Here is a 16,523-nt window from a genome sequence, read left to right as displayed (position 1 = left end):
TTGATTGCCTGGTGTGAGTGATTGGTAGTAGTGATCACAATCAAGTCTGTTGACAAAGTCCAAACGAAGAAGACCATCGATATAGATTCCCTCAGAAGTACCTTGTTCAGTAGTTGGCAGATGTGACCTTCTTGTTATTATTGGATAAGATGATCTCTTACGATCTCTTGATTGAATGTGATCCTAATAGTGTTGTCAGTCAATTAGTAAGTCATAAGATGAGGAAGGTGGACACATTTTCAATTCAATACTACGCACTATATATAGCCAGAATGATATTGTCATTGGTAGTTTGAGTGGATGTAGGCCACCTGATAGATCAGAAGGTATTGGCAATTGAACATGGTAGTTGGGTGAGGTAGCATTGTTCACCAATCCATGACCTCCATCACCAATATACACTGATCCTATAAGTGTTTGATTGATCGACATTGTTATTCTATGATTATTTGAATGAATAGTGATTACACTTTGGAACATCACTTTCCTTCAAAATATCTGTGATGGACATGTTTTTTTTCTGATCAATCCCTGGCTTTCTCATGCATCAATCAGAACACTGACTATCAACTCATAAACTTATACAAATAGAAATAATAATGCTCCAAACACTTAACTCTACATTGTTGAAGAATGTAGCATCATTCTTGGAGCCAGTGGATATTATATGTTTGATTTTAACATCAATAGATATTCTAGATCGTTTAAAGTCAAGAACAAATGGTATTAGGAACTACAGACTCATACAGGGAGACAGTTATTACAATGACAAATGGTCATCATCAACATCAACAACATCAACAACAACAACATCGTCATCAAAAAACAACTATAATCAAACTTTGACCAATATACAATCGACATCAAAGATATATATTCCTTTTGGTGTCACTCGTTTGGAGTTCTCCAATACATTCCAAGGTTTATTAGAACCTGGGTCAATCCCAGACTCTGTCACTGAGTTGGATCTTGTATGTCCGAATCCTACTTTGGAGCCTGGAATCATTCCGTCATCAGTTACAAAGTTGAAGCTTGTCGATTGGGACGGTCCGATTATGCCAGGCGCCATACCCTCATCGGTGACCTCGTTGCACTTGGGCAACCAATTCAATCAACCAATCACTCAAAGGACAATACCCTCCTCGGTCACCAAGTTGTGGTTGGGCGATTCATTCAATCAAGTTCTTAAGAAAGGCAGTCTTCCACCATCAATAACATACTTGGACATTGGTGCATCATATAGCAAGCCTCTTCAAGTTGGATGTCTTCCACCTAAATTGGAAGAATTTCTATTGTTACCAAGCACTACTTGTAATCATGCCATTCCACTTGGGCTCCTCCCACCAACTGTGACCAAACTATTTATGAACAACAACACTGGTTCACTTCCCCTTGGCGTGATTCCTAACTCAGTGAAGACGTTATTCTTGCGATTCTTGACTGATGTCCGCGCATCTTCAGTTCATCTTCCATCATCCATTACTGATCTCCGGTTGATATATCGCGAGGGGTATACTGGAGTACAAGAATGGATTACCATTCCACCATCAGTGAGGACTTTGAATATTATTATTCATCAAAAAATATCACCTGGATCAATCCCATCATCAGTTACCATGCTTGGGCTTCCTTGCATTTTCAATTCAGCGATCGCTCCCAACACCTTCCCCGACTCAGTAACAATTCTGAAATTCGGAGAGCTCTTCAACCAACCTCTGAAGCCAGGTGCATTACCATCAAAGATCAAAAAACTATCATTTAGAAATACACGTGCATTCAATCAGTTGTTGACACCAAAGAATGTACCAGCATCGATCTCAAGCTTGACTGTTTGGCAAGCCAGAAGCAAGCCTCTTCGACACATTGGAGAATTGATCAATTCCACAAATATCTTTACACTCAAGATCATATCGCATCTGGTACAATGTCCAATTGTATCAGACATCAATAATCATCAAACAATCAATCTAACTTGGAAGCTTGGATATGTTAGAATAGTATTTCCACCTGTGAGGACTTCCAAATTCGATGATGATGTCGATGATGATGACCTTTATGAGGATCCATGTCTACAACAACCATCACCCAAATACTTTTTGGATACATACAGGGCATATGACCTATGTTACTATCTCGACATGGCAGAGAATGTCACATTTGAATTCAGGATCTCACCCAGTAATGAGTATAGAATCGATTGTAAACAAATAGATACTCAAACAGTATTAGTATATTGTTTCCAGACTTCATTCTTTGGATTCATTTCAATAACAAGTCTCAAGAATAGAATGAGACATCTCATTATTAAATAAATAAATAAAATCAATTTCCACAATCACTAAATATTAATTATTAGTTTAGGAAAATTACTTGGACAAAAATATCTCATTTTTTTTCTGATCAGTCCACAATCCTCTTTTTCTGATCACAACTTTGTTTGTCACAATCACTCAAACCAACAAATAGAAAAATAATGCTTCAAACACTTAACTCTACACTTTTGAAGAATGTAGCATCATTCTTGGGTCCCATCGATATACTTTGTTTGATGTTAACATCAATACATACTTTAGATTGTTTGAAGTCAAGAACAAATGGTATCAGGAATTACAGACTCTTACAGAGCTCAACCTTTGACTTATCACCGCTGTCATCAACATCAACAACATCATCAACATCAAACAAAATCAATAATCGTGATCATCCAACAAGTCAAACTATAACCAATATACAATCGACAACAAAGATATATATTCCTTTTGGTGTCACTTGTTTGGAGTTCTCCAATATATTCCAGGGTATATTAGAACCTGGATCAATCCCAGACTCAGTCACTGAGTTGGATCTTGTATGCCCCAACGTTACTTTGGAACCTGGAATCATTCCGTCATCAGTTACAAAGTTGAAGCTTGTCGATTGGGACGGTCCGATTATGCCAGGTGCCATACCCTCATCAGTCACCTCTTTGGACTTGGGCAATCTATTCAATCAACCAATCACTCAGAAGACAATACCCTCCTCGGTCGCCAAGTTGTGGTTGGGCGATTCATTCAATCAAGTTCTTAAGAAAGGCAGTCTTCCACCATCTATCACATACTTGGACATTGGTGCATCATTTAACAAGCCTCTTCAAGTCGGATGTCTTCCACCTAAATTGGAAACATTTAGATTTTTGCCAAGCACTACTTATAATCATGTTATTCCACTTGGGCTCCTACCTCAATCCCTAACAAGTTTGCAGTTGTTTGGGGGACCCACCAGACATGACATTCAAACACCTGGACTTATCCCGTCATCCGTAACCTATCTAACTTTGCTCAACACTTCCACAGGTATACTTCCCCTTGGAGTGCTACCAGACTCAGTGCAGAAGATATTCTTGAAATTCAGTACTAATGTCACGGCTTCATTAGTTAGTCTACCAGCATCAATCACTGATCTTGTGTTGATGTATCGCGAGGAGGATGTAGTTCAAGAGTGGATTCCACTACCTTCGTCAGTGGCGAGTTTGATTTTATATATCAATCAAACACTTTCTCCTGGGTCAATCCCATCATCAGTGACCACACTGGCCCYTCGAAGGCAAATTCAATGTACCCATCATGCCTAATACCCTCCCATTGTCATTGACATCATTAGAGTTTGGTGAACTGTACAACCAACCGATTGAACCCGGTGCAATACCATCAAAGATCAAAAAACTACTGTTTGGACGATCTTTCAATCAGTTGTTGACACCAAACAATGTACCAGCATCAACCTCGAGCCTGACGATCTGGCAATCCAGACGCGAGCCTCATCGACACATTGGAGAATTGATCAATTCCACAAACATCATTACTATCAACATAATATCACGTCTGGAGCAATGTCCAATTGTAGAAGCGATCAACCATCGTTCAATCAACCTAACTAGGAAGCTCGGAAAAGTTAGAATTATATTTCCACCTAGGGAATCCAAACACGATCTTGTCGATGATAATGATGACCTCTATGAGGATCCAACTCTACAACCATCACCAAGAAACTTTATGGATACATACCGAGCATATGACTTATGGACCTATCTCAAGATTGCAAACAATGTCGAGTTTGAGTTCATGATATCTGATGATGAATATAGTATACTTTGTCGACAAATAGACAACCAAACAGTCTTAATAATCCATTTAGAGACATCATACTTTGGATTCATTGCCCTAGCAAGTCTCAAAGATATGTTGACTCGTCTCATTATTAAATAAATAAATATTACCGAACCTCAATCTTTACTGTATATTTACAATTGTTTAGAATTTTTATTACATATATATATATTATTATCGATCGATTATTCATATAATGGATTATCACATTTCTTTGTTGGTTGATAAAGTGGATTGTCAGTGACACCACCTAGTCTTGAGGAAGACCTTACCAATACAGATGTGAATGATTTGGTCTTGAATAATAATGCCACGCCAGCACCTATCAGTGCAATCAATGCTGCGAGACCAAGTGCCAATCCAATGATTGCACCCTTCTGACATCCAAAAGGGTATGGTGAGGAGTTTCTAACTTGACACTGACCAGTTGTCTCATCACAATAACTTTGAAGACATTGATCTGATGGCTGGGGACATGACATTGTACGATATATACAACCTAGCTCCTTATCACAGAATGGGATACTACACTTGGACACTGGGAGACAGGTCTCATTTACGATGAATACTGGGTTGCCCTTTGAGTCTGGTTGACAATATAGGTGTTGACATGTCGTATTGGGTTCAAACGTTGGGGTCAATGGTACATGTACACAGTATTTTAGATAGTTGGTAGTGTTGATGTGATTGTCCATTCCAGGTACAACCAAAGGACATGAGTCTACAGTACATGGATCTTCATCCGTACAACTTGTAGGTGAGCAACAAGTAGATCCATTACCAAGACAAACACCACAGTAATCATACAATGGACATGATAACTTGGTATCCTTGATTGATATTGAGAATGAATCATCACCTCTGGTCTGTTCACAATGGAACATAAACAACTTATATGGATAGTCCTGGATTGATTGATTGATTGATAGGTCAGCTTTGATAATTGAAGTTGTTGATCAGTAATTTATACATACCTCTTTGAAGTCGGGTAATTGTGATTCTTCTTTTATCTCATCATTTTGGGAATATTGAATACTCTTGGATTGGTAATCCATTGTATATAATGTACTTGGATTTAAAGGTGCACTTAGATCTGATCGGCCCGTCAACCCTCCATTATCAAACACCAAACGATCATCAATATACATCCAAAGTGTATCAGCAACTTTAACCTGTAGTCTGGATGAGGCCTATTGAATAAAATAATATAAAGTTAGTAATTTAAATTTTTAATGAGAAGATTGTAACATACTGAGAATGTTATCATTGTATTGACGGAGAAACAAAATCTTGTAACTTCTGAAAGCCTATCAGGTGGAGTCATCTGGTCGGTTGAATATTCATACACATCTTGATCATTCAAAGTTAGATTGATCTGAGAGTATGATATGGTGTTGGAGTCCATATTGGTATCATCTATGAATAGATATTTGAATGTTGATGGGTCTGATATATATGCATGTTTCAATATATCAGTGTTGGATGTATTTATAGTTGGATATATATTATTTTCCAATGTATTTGATACAACTCCATGTATAATATCACCAGATATATTATTTAATACTTTAAAGTTAACAAAGTTCTTATTAATATTATGACTATTACTATTCTGTATCCATCTTATTGGTATTACTACATTATTAGAATTATTATTTGATGATGTCAATGATTGACCATTAATAATTGATATTATTAATAAGATCACAACAATTAAATATTGATTGATAATCATAGTTTAATATATATATAGTAGGGTAAAGTTATTGGGTGATCGATCATGTACTAAAAAGGAATGATTGAATATGAATGAACATATACTTTATTCATTATCCAGTATCCATTCTCCACAAACACCACATCATGTACATGACGGAAACAAGTCCAACAAACACAAAGTTCAACTTGATCTACTTCCACCCCCCACCCATGTCTATCATCAACTATATAAACACAAACTTGCAATTACCATCACACATCACTCCCTCTTAATTAACTTATTGATGTTTTATTAATATGTGGTTGATTGAATAGGATGACACCTCATCTCGTTTTATTTATGATCCATCGACCTTGATAGGGATGATTAATCAATGTGATATTCCACTTGAATCTCCGGTGCCGAGCGGCTATATTTAAATATATACTTTAACTTACTATTTTTCTAACAAGTTATATTCAAAATGAATATGAGTTGATCATTATTTCCCTGTCTTAGCTTTAATCAATATTCATTTTATTAGTTGGTGGAAGACCCAATCATTCAGAATACCTTTGTCGGTCAAAGCATAGCAAATGGACGACTTTCAAAGGCCAAAAACGCTGCTCCACCAAAAAATTAAAATACAAGACCAAATACAAAAGAAGTGTTGCCCTGCTGAGATTCGAACTCAGATGACAGGATTCAGAGTCCTGGATCCTAACCCTTAGATGACAGAGCATTCGTGCGCGTTAAATTACATTACCCCCTGTTTTCAAGCATAATCTGCATTTTAAAAAAAACTCGAAGGCTCGTGGACACTTTTCCAGAAAAGTGTCCAAACAAGGAAAACAATCGTATAGTTATCCCTCGGATAAATAAACAGAACTACGCGACTCCCCTCCAGATAGGACGTGAATAGGCATTTAAACAATAAATATAAAAAAAAGTAAATCTATCAGGTCTTCCGATCTATAAACTCGATATAAATAAAAATAATTATCACTGTTAAAGGAATTTATATTTATTCAAATAGAATATGTTTGAATTTATAGTTATTTGTTTGGGTCGAATCTTGGAATCCATACATTGGACCTTCTTTTCTTGATTCTTCCAATTTCTTGAACTGCCTTGTTGTTTTTCTTCTCCTTCCTCTCCTTCTTCTCCAACCTTGTGATCTTATCTTCCTTCCTTTCCTTCTTTATCTGGACCTCCTTCTCAACGTTGATGTGATCAAATGTGCTCTCCTTGGTGTTGGTCTTGGTATTTCCTCTGCTCTCCATCTCAGACTTTGCAATCTGTCTAATGATCTTGTCATCCACAGGATTTTTTGTGAGACAATAGTCTGGATGTAATGTTTGAGACTGCAAACGAAGTAGAGAGAGATGTTCTTCTTGACTCATTTCAAGTCCATGAATGAGACCTGAGTGTTGATTAAGCAACCAAGCCCATCCAACTTCCTCTTGGCCTCCAGTACAAACATGTGGTACTGGAGTGGGCAATGGGCTTGATGGATATGAAACAGTTTGATTGATTGTCACACTATTCATTGGTTGAACCCAGTTGGTTCACTTCGTTGATGTGCTCACTGGTCTTGATTCCTTTCGTACGAGGAGTGCGATTGCCATTAATCGAACGGTTGCCATGACGATTGTTCTTTTTGATTGGTAATGGTGATTGTAATTGAGACTGGATTATTTCAACTGATAGTGATGTATTGCTAAAGTTGTTGTTGTTGTTATTGATATTGATTTTAAATGAACTCATTTTTGTTTGATAGATTGATATTATTTGTAGTGTATATCTGTTTGATTGTTTGATTGATTATTATGATTATGTTTGATAGTGTTCAACAATAGTATTAATACCATTCCGTGTCTAAGGAAAGTAGTGATTTCATTGTTCACTGGAACAAGAGTATCCTATGATTCGAGGCCAGAGTTTGCTTTTGTGGAAAGACCTGCTCACACTTGCAAACACGAGACTGATCACTTGGAATGAATTGGATAATTTGATGAGAATGAAAGACATGACTAAATTGATTGAGGCCGACAACTCTTGACAATGTACAGCATTACTAATAATGAATGAGTGATCTATTCTATTTATAATTATTGTTGACCATTATGATCCAGATCGTAATATACTCATGTGAGGAGCAGAGAATAGTGCCTGTGGATCATTGGATTCAACTGTGAACTTGTTGGGAATGTTGATGCGGTACTTGACTAGTTGTCCCCAGAGTGGACTGATGAAGTCAGTCCTCGGGAAGCTCTTTGATAGTGATGTTGTTGTATGTTGCTGATTGTCGTGGGATGATATTGTTGACTTTGGTGCGGCATAGTTGAATATTGCCTGTTTGACTCCAATTACAACAACATTGAACTGATAAACCAGTGATGATAACACATCAATACCAACTAGTTGTCCAGACCTTGATGACAATGACTCGCCCTTCTTGTCCAACCAGTAGAATGCAGAGATACTGTCGACAACAATCATTTGGATCTCTCGCTGAGGCGAACCTGCTCTCACATCCTTTCCAACAGTCTTTATCATATTTGGAAGGCTCTTCAATGTGAGCAAGAACTGAAGACTATCTCTACATCTTAACAAGTACAATCTGCTGGTACACTGTGTAAAGAATGTTTCAAACTCATCGTTTGATAATTGTTGTTGTTGTTGGCGGTCTATGATATTGAATAACTTTAACTTGATCACTTGTTTGAATCTGAAGATGTCAAACTTGAAGTCATTGTCAAAGTATATGACACCGATCTCATTGCCATTGACTTGATATTGTGACCATGCTTTAGGCATCACTGATTGAGCCACGACATGATAAAGTAGTTCAGTCTTGCCGCATGAACTTGGTCCAAACACTTCAATAAATCCTCCTTTACTAAATATTGTTTGTTGTAATTGTTGTTGTTGCTGATGTTGTTGATGTTGTTGTTGTTGATGATGTTGTTGAGGTTGAGGTATTGGATTGTTTGAGATATAGTTATCAAACTCATCAATACCCAATCTAATATCTCTATTAATATATCTTTTATAAAATAGTTGATGTGCTGTATTATCAAAGCTTGTAATATGATCCATTATCTCTATCTCAATCTATCTGTATGTATTATTATAACATGTTACATTGTTTGAATGAATAAAGTCAAAGTGATGAAGAAGTACTTCTAATATAAACTAATTTATAAATTCTCAGAAATATGTATTTTCGCGAAGAGACGTTGTCTGGCAACACAGACGTCTATTCGTTGGACTGTGGCTTCCTTTGTTTGATACCAGTGCTCTCTGATGATGCATCATTTGAGCTGTTGCTGTCGACTGTACTGATTGGCTCGACGGCAATGTCATGCTTGCCATTAGCACTGATCACCAGTGGACTGTTGATCAGATCGTCACCGTTGAATCTTCTGGTGAATCTGGATGCAAAGATTCTTTGCTTGTGCTCTGCGAATCTGGAGCTGGGCTTGAAGTACTTTAAGTAGCCATCCCATGGCACGTTGATCAGACCTGCCTTCTTGGCGATCATTGCCTTGATACGATTGGCAAACTGTGTTGAGCTCTCATCCGGGTGCTTGGTCTGTGGCTCCAAGTACCAAACGTCACATACGCATGCCCAGCATGTCATCATATTGAACATATGTCTGATGAATGATTGCTTCTTTGAGTTCCAGAATGCATCAACAAACAGTGTACTACATGATTGGGAATGAAAGGTGTTGGTTAATCAATCAATCAATGTACTGCATCATCAACAACAACATAACATACTTGTACTTGATTGCAACTGGATAGATGATAACATTGGGGAGATCGAAGGCACCCTTCTTGAACATGACACAGTAGTTGTTGTTCACACATACTCCCTCTGGGAAGATGAGCAATGGATCGCTGCTCTCATTGGAGATGTGCTTGGAAATCCTGAGTAGTAGTAGTTGTCACTTGAGTTAGAATGGCAATGTGAAGGAAAGAAGGAAGAGATATAGTAAATACTTACTGTTGGGCAATGATTGCTCTGTCCTTGGCCTCTGCTCTATCGAACCATAGACATCCAATGCAGCTCAGTAAGTAGTCTTGGATGAATCCAAGCAAGCCCTTGTGCTTCTGTCCGACAGAGGCATAGTTGAACTTGTTCTGGAGTACGACGACGTCCATGACGGTGGTGTGATTGGCGACAAACACCTGGTTCTTCTTTCTCAACGGCAGTACTCCATGGTACTTGATCACTCCTGACCATGACAAAATAAATACTGTACACAGGAAACGAAGGAGCATACGCTATTTGATTGTTCATTCGCGGGTCGTGTCAGTATGCATGTATGCTATGATCGCCATTTATGATTGAGTATACATACTTGGTAGTGCTTCTTAGTCTTATCGTTCTTTATAAAGGTGGACACAGTGAAGAATGAGAAGGCAAAGGCCATCGAGCCAATCAAGAGACAAGATAGTCTGTGTTTGATTGATTGATCGAATGATCGAATGAGTAAGTGATTGTTTGATTGATAGCATACTGCTATAACTACTACAACTACATACCTGAGTGGGAATAGTACTCCATATCTGATAAAGACACCAAGTATCCATGCTGGATAGAGATAGAAGTTCCAGTTCCATGCATTGATCTCTGGACTGGTGAAACACTTGGTGAACTCATCCTCAACCAATACCTCAACTCCGTCTGATATGAATGGTGCTACATCGCAAAGGTTGAACCTATACATTGTATTCAAAGTGTAAATGGTAAGTGATATGAACTAGGATGAAGATGATGAAGATGATGACCTCAATCATACTTCTTTGAAGGATTCACTTGACAGTTGAGTTGCTTCAATAGCTTCTCCTCGATCTTGAGCTGAATATCATCGACCTCTGTCGAAGTAACAGGAGTGAACAGTGACCAAGGGTCTTCAAGTGCACCTCCCTTTCCACCACCCGGTGTAGATGGTGATGCCACCCTTGTAGCAGGAGGGGCAAGACTAGATGATGATTCTTTGTTATTCATCATTGATTGATTAAGTTGACCAACCCTATGTATATGTATATGTATATATGTTCGTATATGTATTTATTATTATATGTATATGATATAATATGATATGTTTGAAGTTGATGATGATTGACAGAGTGTTCACAAACAACAAGTTGTGGTTCACTTTGGGAACACCTTGATTTTTTTCACTAAAAATCCATTGAAATTGGAACTGATCGTTCATTGGAGACTCTATCATTTTCCTATTTTGGTATGATGATGCGTCCTTCACTCAATCGGAATCGATCACCTTTTTCGATGGCATTGTTACCAAACATATCGAAAGATAAATCCCTCAGTATAGTAATACATTATACCATTAATTGATACAATTACATATATCAAGAAAGTGGATAATTTGGATGAATTATACTGATTGAGTATCATTATTTTAATGGATGATTGAGTATGGATAATACCAATGTCAACTCTATTCTAGAATAGAATGGAAAGCAGTTCTATACCAATGAGTTACATTGACCTATTGAGCATATTATTGTTCAATCAATCAAAGAATGTATTTTGGAAACCAGTCTCAGTCTTGATGTATCAAGATAAAAATAGTCCGGACAGAATATTGAAGGATGGGATAAGTCCATTGGATTATATGTTCAAATCCACACACACCTAACATATCTGTATGATCCATCTGTATCACAACGAATCCGGTGTTTCGTTGTTGATCAAAAAAACACTTTAGATAATTTTCAATGAATTGTATTCTGTCTCTTCATTCTTCTTGGATGCCTTAAGTTGACCAGGTTGACAACAACTTTGATCAAAGTGTGTATTTGGTACCCCACTTTGTCAAAATTATAATTAAATAAATTAAATTCTAACGGTCATCCTCCCAATCACCAACAACACGACCAAAAACCTTCCCTCCATCAGCACCCAAACTATATATTTAAACAACCCAAAATCACACAAACACACAACAAATACAAAACAATACAATACAATCAAAAAGGTATATATATAAACATACAAATGGCTCTATATCACTATACAAGATTGATTGATCAATCACAGGACACCCAACCATTCTACACACACCCATCACACTCACCCACTCTGCAGAGCAATTTACAATCGACCAGCAAAGCAACAACATTCATACACCCTCATTCACCACCCTTTCACCTCCCATTCACACTTGATAGAATTCAAACACATACACAACTTACTCACACTTCTCCTCTCTCCCTCTCTTTCTTTCTTACTCATCAATCATTCTCTCAACTCAATCAACACTGTCTTTTATTCATTCACATCAATTCAATCTAGATTGGAATACACACAGCAGCAAGAAGTATTATACACAAGGACCTCAAAGCAATCTATCATTTGCTCTATCTCTCATTCTACATTCAAGTACATTCATTCACTTTGTTGGACAATTCAACAGATTATAATATAATAGAATCATCATAAATGTCTCAGTAAGTATTGATATAACAGGATATGACAGGATATGACATGATGACAGGACATGACAGGAATAGGTTGAGATGCGAGGCATATAGGACACAGGTCTAATCAATCAATATCAATCAAATCAAACAAAAACAGAAACAACCAACCAAGCAAGACTCAGTCTATTCTTCAAGAGGTCGATAAAGTTAAGGATGTCATGCACAACAACATTGGTCTGATGCTCGACAACCACGACAAGGCCACCAACCTCCAAGATAAGACTGCTTCGATGAACAACAATGCCAAGATGTTCAAGAAGCAGACCTCTACAATCAGAAGACAGATGTGGTGCAGAAATATGAAGGTAGATATATAGATAGATAGGCACATCGGATTTGATTGATTGATTGATCAGGATATCGATGAACTGACCTTTACACCAACCCAACCTATATAGCTTCAAATCATTATCATTCTAGTCGTTCTTTTGGTACTTGCAGTTATCTTGATCCCAATCATTTTGAAGTTCACATAAGATAACGGACCATTCAATCAACAAACAATCAATCGACCAAATCAATCAATCAACTTATTATGGAATGATCCCAACCACATCTCCCACTCATGGCAAACTCGAGTGCACCACCTGCCTCTCTGCATACTTCTTCATTGTCACAATCACATCACTCTCGCAAATGCAATAAAATACCCGCTTCGTTTTCTCTGTCATTTGATCGATCCGAATTCTCTGGAACACATCATGATTGTTTGAATTTAACCAGTGACGGTCTGCTTCGAATTTGAAAAAAGTAGTTGTTAGGGAACAGAAGGGTCATCACTTTCCGCCATTGCACAGGTTAATCAGTTTGAATAATTATTCTACAAATAAATATTATTATATAAATATAATATAATACGGATATCCGTTGTTTCTCTTTTTCAAAGATTGTGTTATGTATGTACAGAAGAACAACAACAACAGACATATATATTCATACATGCACACTTTGTGAAGTGATTGTTGTATTATAGCAGCACCAGTTGTGGATGGTAGGATCGATGTATAAGTACTACTACTACTGGCATCCACTTATACTACTATACTAACAACACTCGACTAACAACTGTTGTGTATGTGTGTGTGTTTCCGCAGATCCACTCACTCGTTTGGTCACACCCGCCATCCACTCTCTCTCCGATGGTCATATCCAAGTGGATTGATTGATCATTCAACAGTTCAATGCCGCTTCCATCAACCTTTACACCACAACAACACACGAGTTTAGTACGCTTCGAACAACCAACCAACTCTCTCTCGCACGCACACATAAAGGTTGTTGTTGTTGTTGTGTTGTTGTATTTATAACACGTGTTTTGTTTGTCTGTCTGTGTTTGTTTGGTGATCTAGTGTGTGTTTATGATTGATTGATTGAGTGTGAGGTGTGTGTTGTTTAGCACTCACACACACAACCATCATCATCATTTATTTATCATAAACATCATCAATAAACAATCAACAATCAACAGACAACAAACAAACAAAAGATTAACACATTTCTCAATCACTTCACCTCACTCCTCAACACTTCATTTCATCCATCTATCCAACCATCCACTAACTAACTTTATTCATCAATCCCTTCCTTAAGACTCTTGACTTGGGCCGTGTCCAACCATCATTGTCCATCTCAATCAATCATATTATCACATATCTCATCTATCATATCAGACATTCGATTCGTGTTCACAATAAAGAACTGGACTGGACTGGACTGAACTGGACTAGATAGAATTGGAATACTTTATCACTTCACCACAACACAACACATCAATTCCAGGAATAGACTGTCAGTCTAAGGTCGACATCGTTTACTTTAATCAACGATCGATCTTCATCAAAGGAGTTAGAGTGTTCGAACAAAAGTTAGAGAAGGAGAAAGTGATAGAGTGTGTTTTAAGTGTCGAAGGAGTCTAATACATTGATCAACATGTCATCTGGAGTGAAGGCTAGAGTTGAGTTGATACATGTATGTTATATGTCATATGATGATGATGATCACATGTCAAACATCAATCACTAACTCAATCAATCAATCATGTGATATTAGGATATGGCTGGAGCATTCAATATTGACTGTGGCGCCACAGACTACTACAAACAGATTCCAAGCGATACACTGTGTTCGGCATTCGCCACATTGACTAATCCTCTACTACAAGAGGTAGAGGATGATATAAAGTATCATTACAACAATCAGCAACAACAGCAACAACAGTCGACCAACTCGAGTACCACAAATGTAATACAACAACAACTATCATCATCATCATCATCATCTACCACCACCTCTACTTCTGAGCTTGTAACGGATAGTCCTATCCAGCCCAGACTGAAGCGATATCGACCAAATGAGCCATCACCAAACCTTATCTCATCATCAACACAGCAACAACAGCAGCAACAACAGCTCTACGATAATAAGTTGCAGCAACTACAATTACAACAACAACAGCAACAACAACAACAAAGACAGCATGATGCCAACTTTGTACCCAACCTACTGTTCACCTACATGGACGAGGACATCACACTCAATCGATCGGTAGTCGACGAGAATGAGGTGGAGGTGTTCTGTCACAACTTGAACAAGGACGGTGCCGGTCTGGCCTATCTCGATAATGCGGATGACACCCAGCAGCAGCAGGAGAGACAGCGACTCAGACAGTCCTCGTCCTCAATCGTAATAGATTGTGCACAGCAACAGCAACAATGCAGCGATCACATGTCATCGTCGTCTTCTTCGTCGTCGTCGTACCATAACAATGGCATCCAACTCATGCATCATCAGACCGACAACAGCAACAGCGAGAGTAACAACAACAACTGTACAACAACAACAACATCATCATCAGCCACATCCTCGCCGTCGACCTCGTCGCTCAACAACCATCACCACCACCAACAACAACACCACCAGTCGAGTCGCGCCGACTTGATCCGTTCAAGCGCCGACATCCATGTAGATAATGTAGATAGCTCATCCATCGTGCTCAGCTCCTTCTTCTCACACCTTTATAGCGTGGCCAATAATGTCAATGTCAATGGCATTGGCAGCATGGGTGTGGGAGTTGGCGGCGGCCTCAACACATCCAACTCAAACATCAACAACTTCAATGTCTATAATACCATCGCCAGTATCAACAGCAGCGCCAACAATTGCTGCAGTATCAACAACATTGCCAACAACAGCAACAACAACAACAATATTTATGATCTGATCACTCAATCAAGTGGTATGTTGTTTTGGACCTAGGCTAAGACTTGGCTTGACCTGGACGCTGAACTAACACATCACTCAATCAATCATTCCATTAGTCCACTCATCTATATGCGCAGTTCCAAACTTTATACATAACATTCAGCATCCTGACAATGATATTAGGAAGTCAATTGAGAGGACTGTGCCAGAGGAAGAGGAGGACATTGAGGACGATGATGATGACGATGAGGAGGAGTTCAATCCTTGGGTGTTCATGAAGAGTCTCTCAAGGAGTAGATCGATCACACCGCCAACCAATCGCAACATCCTTCCACCAAAGGACGACAAGACGCCAAAGATATCCTTGGTGCTCGATCTGGACGAGACACTGGTGCACTGCAGCACCGAGCCAATTGATGAGCCCGATCTCACATTCCTCGTCACGTTCAACAGCGTCGAGTACCGGGTCTTTGCCAAGAAGCGCCCCTTCTTTGAGGAGTTCCTGGCCAAGGCGTCGACGCTGTTCGAGGTGATCATCTTCACGGCGTCGCAAGAGGTCTATGCCAACAAGCTGCTCAATATGATCGATCCGAACAAGTACATCAAGTACCGCCTGTACAGGGACTCGTGTGTCTGTGTCGATGGCAACTACCTGAAGGATCTGTCGATACTTGGTCGCGACCTCTCTCAGGTGATCATCGTGGACAACTCACCGCAATCATTTGGATTCCAAGTGGACAATGGCATACCAATCGAGAGCTGGTTCGAGGACCAGAGCGACAAGGAACTCGTCACCTTGATATCATTCCTCGAGTCGTTGCAAGAGGTGGACGATGTTCGACCTGTCATCAGGACCAAGTTTGGACTTCAAGAGCTCATTGATAAGGCTTGATCGATCATACAATCAATTGATTGATTGAACTTAGTGAATGAATAAATGAAGAAGTCGTATG

At 38.6% G+C, this 16,523-nt stretch overlaps 7 protein-coding genes across 7 annotated transcripts; 4 read left to right on the top strand and 3 right to left on the bottom strand.

Moving 5' to 3' along the window:
- Positions 1–1,061: 1,061 nt before the first annotated feature.
- On the top strand, positions 1,062–2,306 carry SAMD00019534_034600 (hypothetical protein; the record flags this gene model as incomplete). The annotated part of the gene is made up of 1 exon (XM_012904352.1): positions 1,062–2,306. A coding segment is annotated over one exon (1,245 nt), but the record flags the coding sequence as incomplete, so codon positions are not given.
- A 332-nt stretch (positions 2,307–2,638) lies between these two features.
- SAMD00019534_034590 (hypothetical protein) lies at positions 2,639–3,604 on the top strand (the record flags this gene model as incomplete). The annotated part of the gene is made up of 1 exon (XM_012904351.1): positions 2,639–3,604. A coding segment is annotated over one exon (966 nt), but the record flags the coding sequence as incomplete, so codon positions are not given.
- Positions 3,605–4,330: 726 nt separating this feature from the next.
- SAMD00019534_034580 (hypothetical protein) lies at positions 4,331–5,412 on the bottom strand (the record flags this gene model as incomplete). Its single annotated transcript, XM_012904350.1, has 4 exons — positions 4,331–4,357; positions 4,418–5,050; positions 5,120–5,335; positions 5,398–5,412. The coding sequence occupies 4 exons, from the start codon at positions 5,410–5,412 to the stop codon at positions 4,331–4,333; spliced, it is 891 nt and encodes a 296-aa protein (XP_012759804.1).
- A 2,559-nt stretch (positions 5,413–7,971) lies between these two features.
- On the bottom strand, positions 7,972–8,946 carry SAMD00019534_034570 (hypothetical protein; the record flags this gene model as incomplete). Its single annotated transcript, XM_012904349.1, has 1 exon — positions 7,972–8,946. A coding segment is annotated over one exon (975 nt), but the record flags the coding sequence as incomplete, so codon positions are not given.
- A 163-nt stretch (positions 8,947–9,109) lies between these two features.
- Positions 9,110–10,870, bottom strand: SAMD00019534_034560 (hypothetical protein; the record flags this gene model as incomplete). Its single annotated transcript, XM_012904348.1, has 6 exons — positions 9,110–9,557; positions 9,634–9,783; positions 9,860–10,140; positions 10,218–10,314; positions 10,402–10,578; positions 10,659–10,870. Coding segments are annotated over 6 exons (1,365 nt in total), but the record flags the coding sequence as incomplete, so codon positions are not given.
- Positions 10,871–12,446: 1,576 nt separating this feature from the next.
- On the top strand, positions 12,447–12,845 carry SAMD00019534_034550 (hypothetical protein; the record flags this gene model as incomplete). The annotated part of the gene is made up of 2 exons (XM_012904347.1): positions 12,447–12,674; positions 12,768–12,845. Coding segments are annotated over 2 exons (306 nt in total), but the record flags the coding sequence as incomplete, so codon positions are not given.
- Positions 12,846–14,298: 1,453 nt separating this feature from the next.
- SAMD00019534_034540 (hypothetical protein) lies at positions 14,299–16,462 on the top strand (the record flags this gene model as incomplete). Its single annotated transcript, XM_012904346.1, has 3 exons — positions 14,299–14,337; positions 14,419–15,604; positions 15,687–16,462. The coding sequence occupies 3 exons, from the start codon at positions 14,299–14,301 to the stop codon at positions 16,460–16,462; spliced, it is 2,001 nt and encodes a 666-aa protein (XP_012759800.1).
- Between the last annotated feature and the right edge of the window lie 61 nt (positions 16,463–16,523).

Source organism: Acytostelium subglobosum, assembly GCF_000787575.1.
Source record: "Acytostelium subglobosum LB1 DNA, scaffold: scaffold6, whole genome shotgun sequence".
NCBI classification, from domain to species: Eukaryota; Evosea; class Eumycetozoa; order Acytosteliales; family Acytosteliaceae; genus Acytostelium; species Acytostelium subglobosum.
The sequence above is the reverse complement of the archived record's forward strand: the minus strand, read 5'-3'. Positions and strand labels throughout refer to the sequence as shown.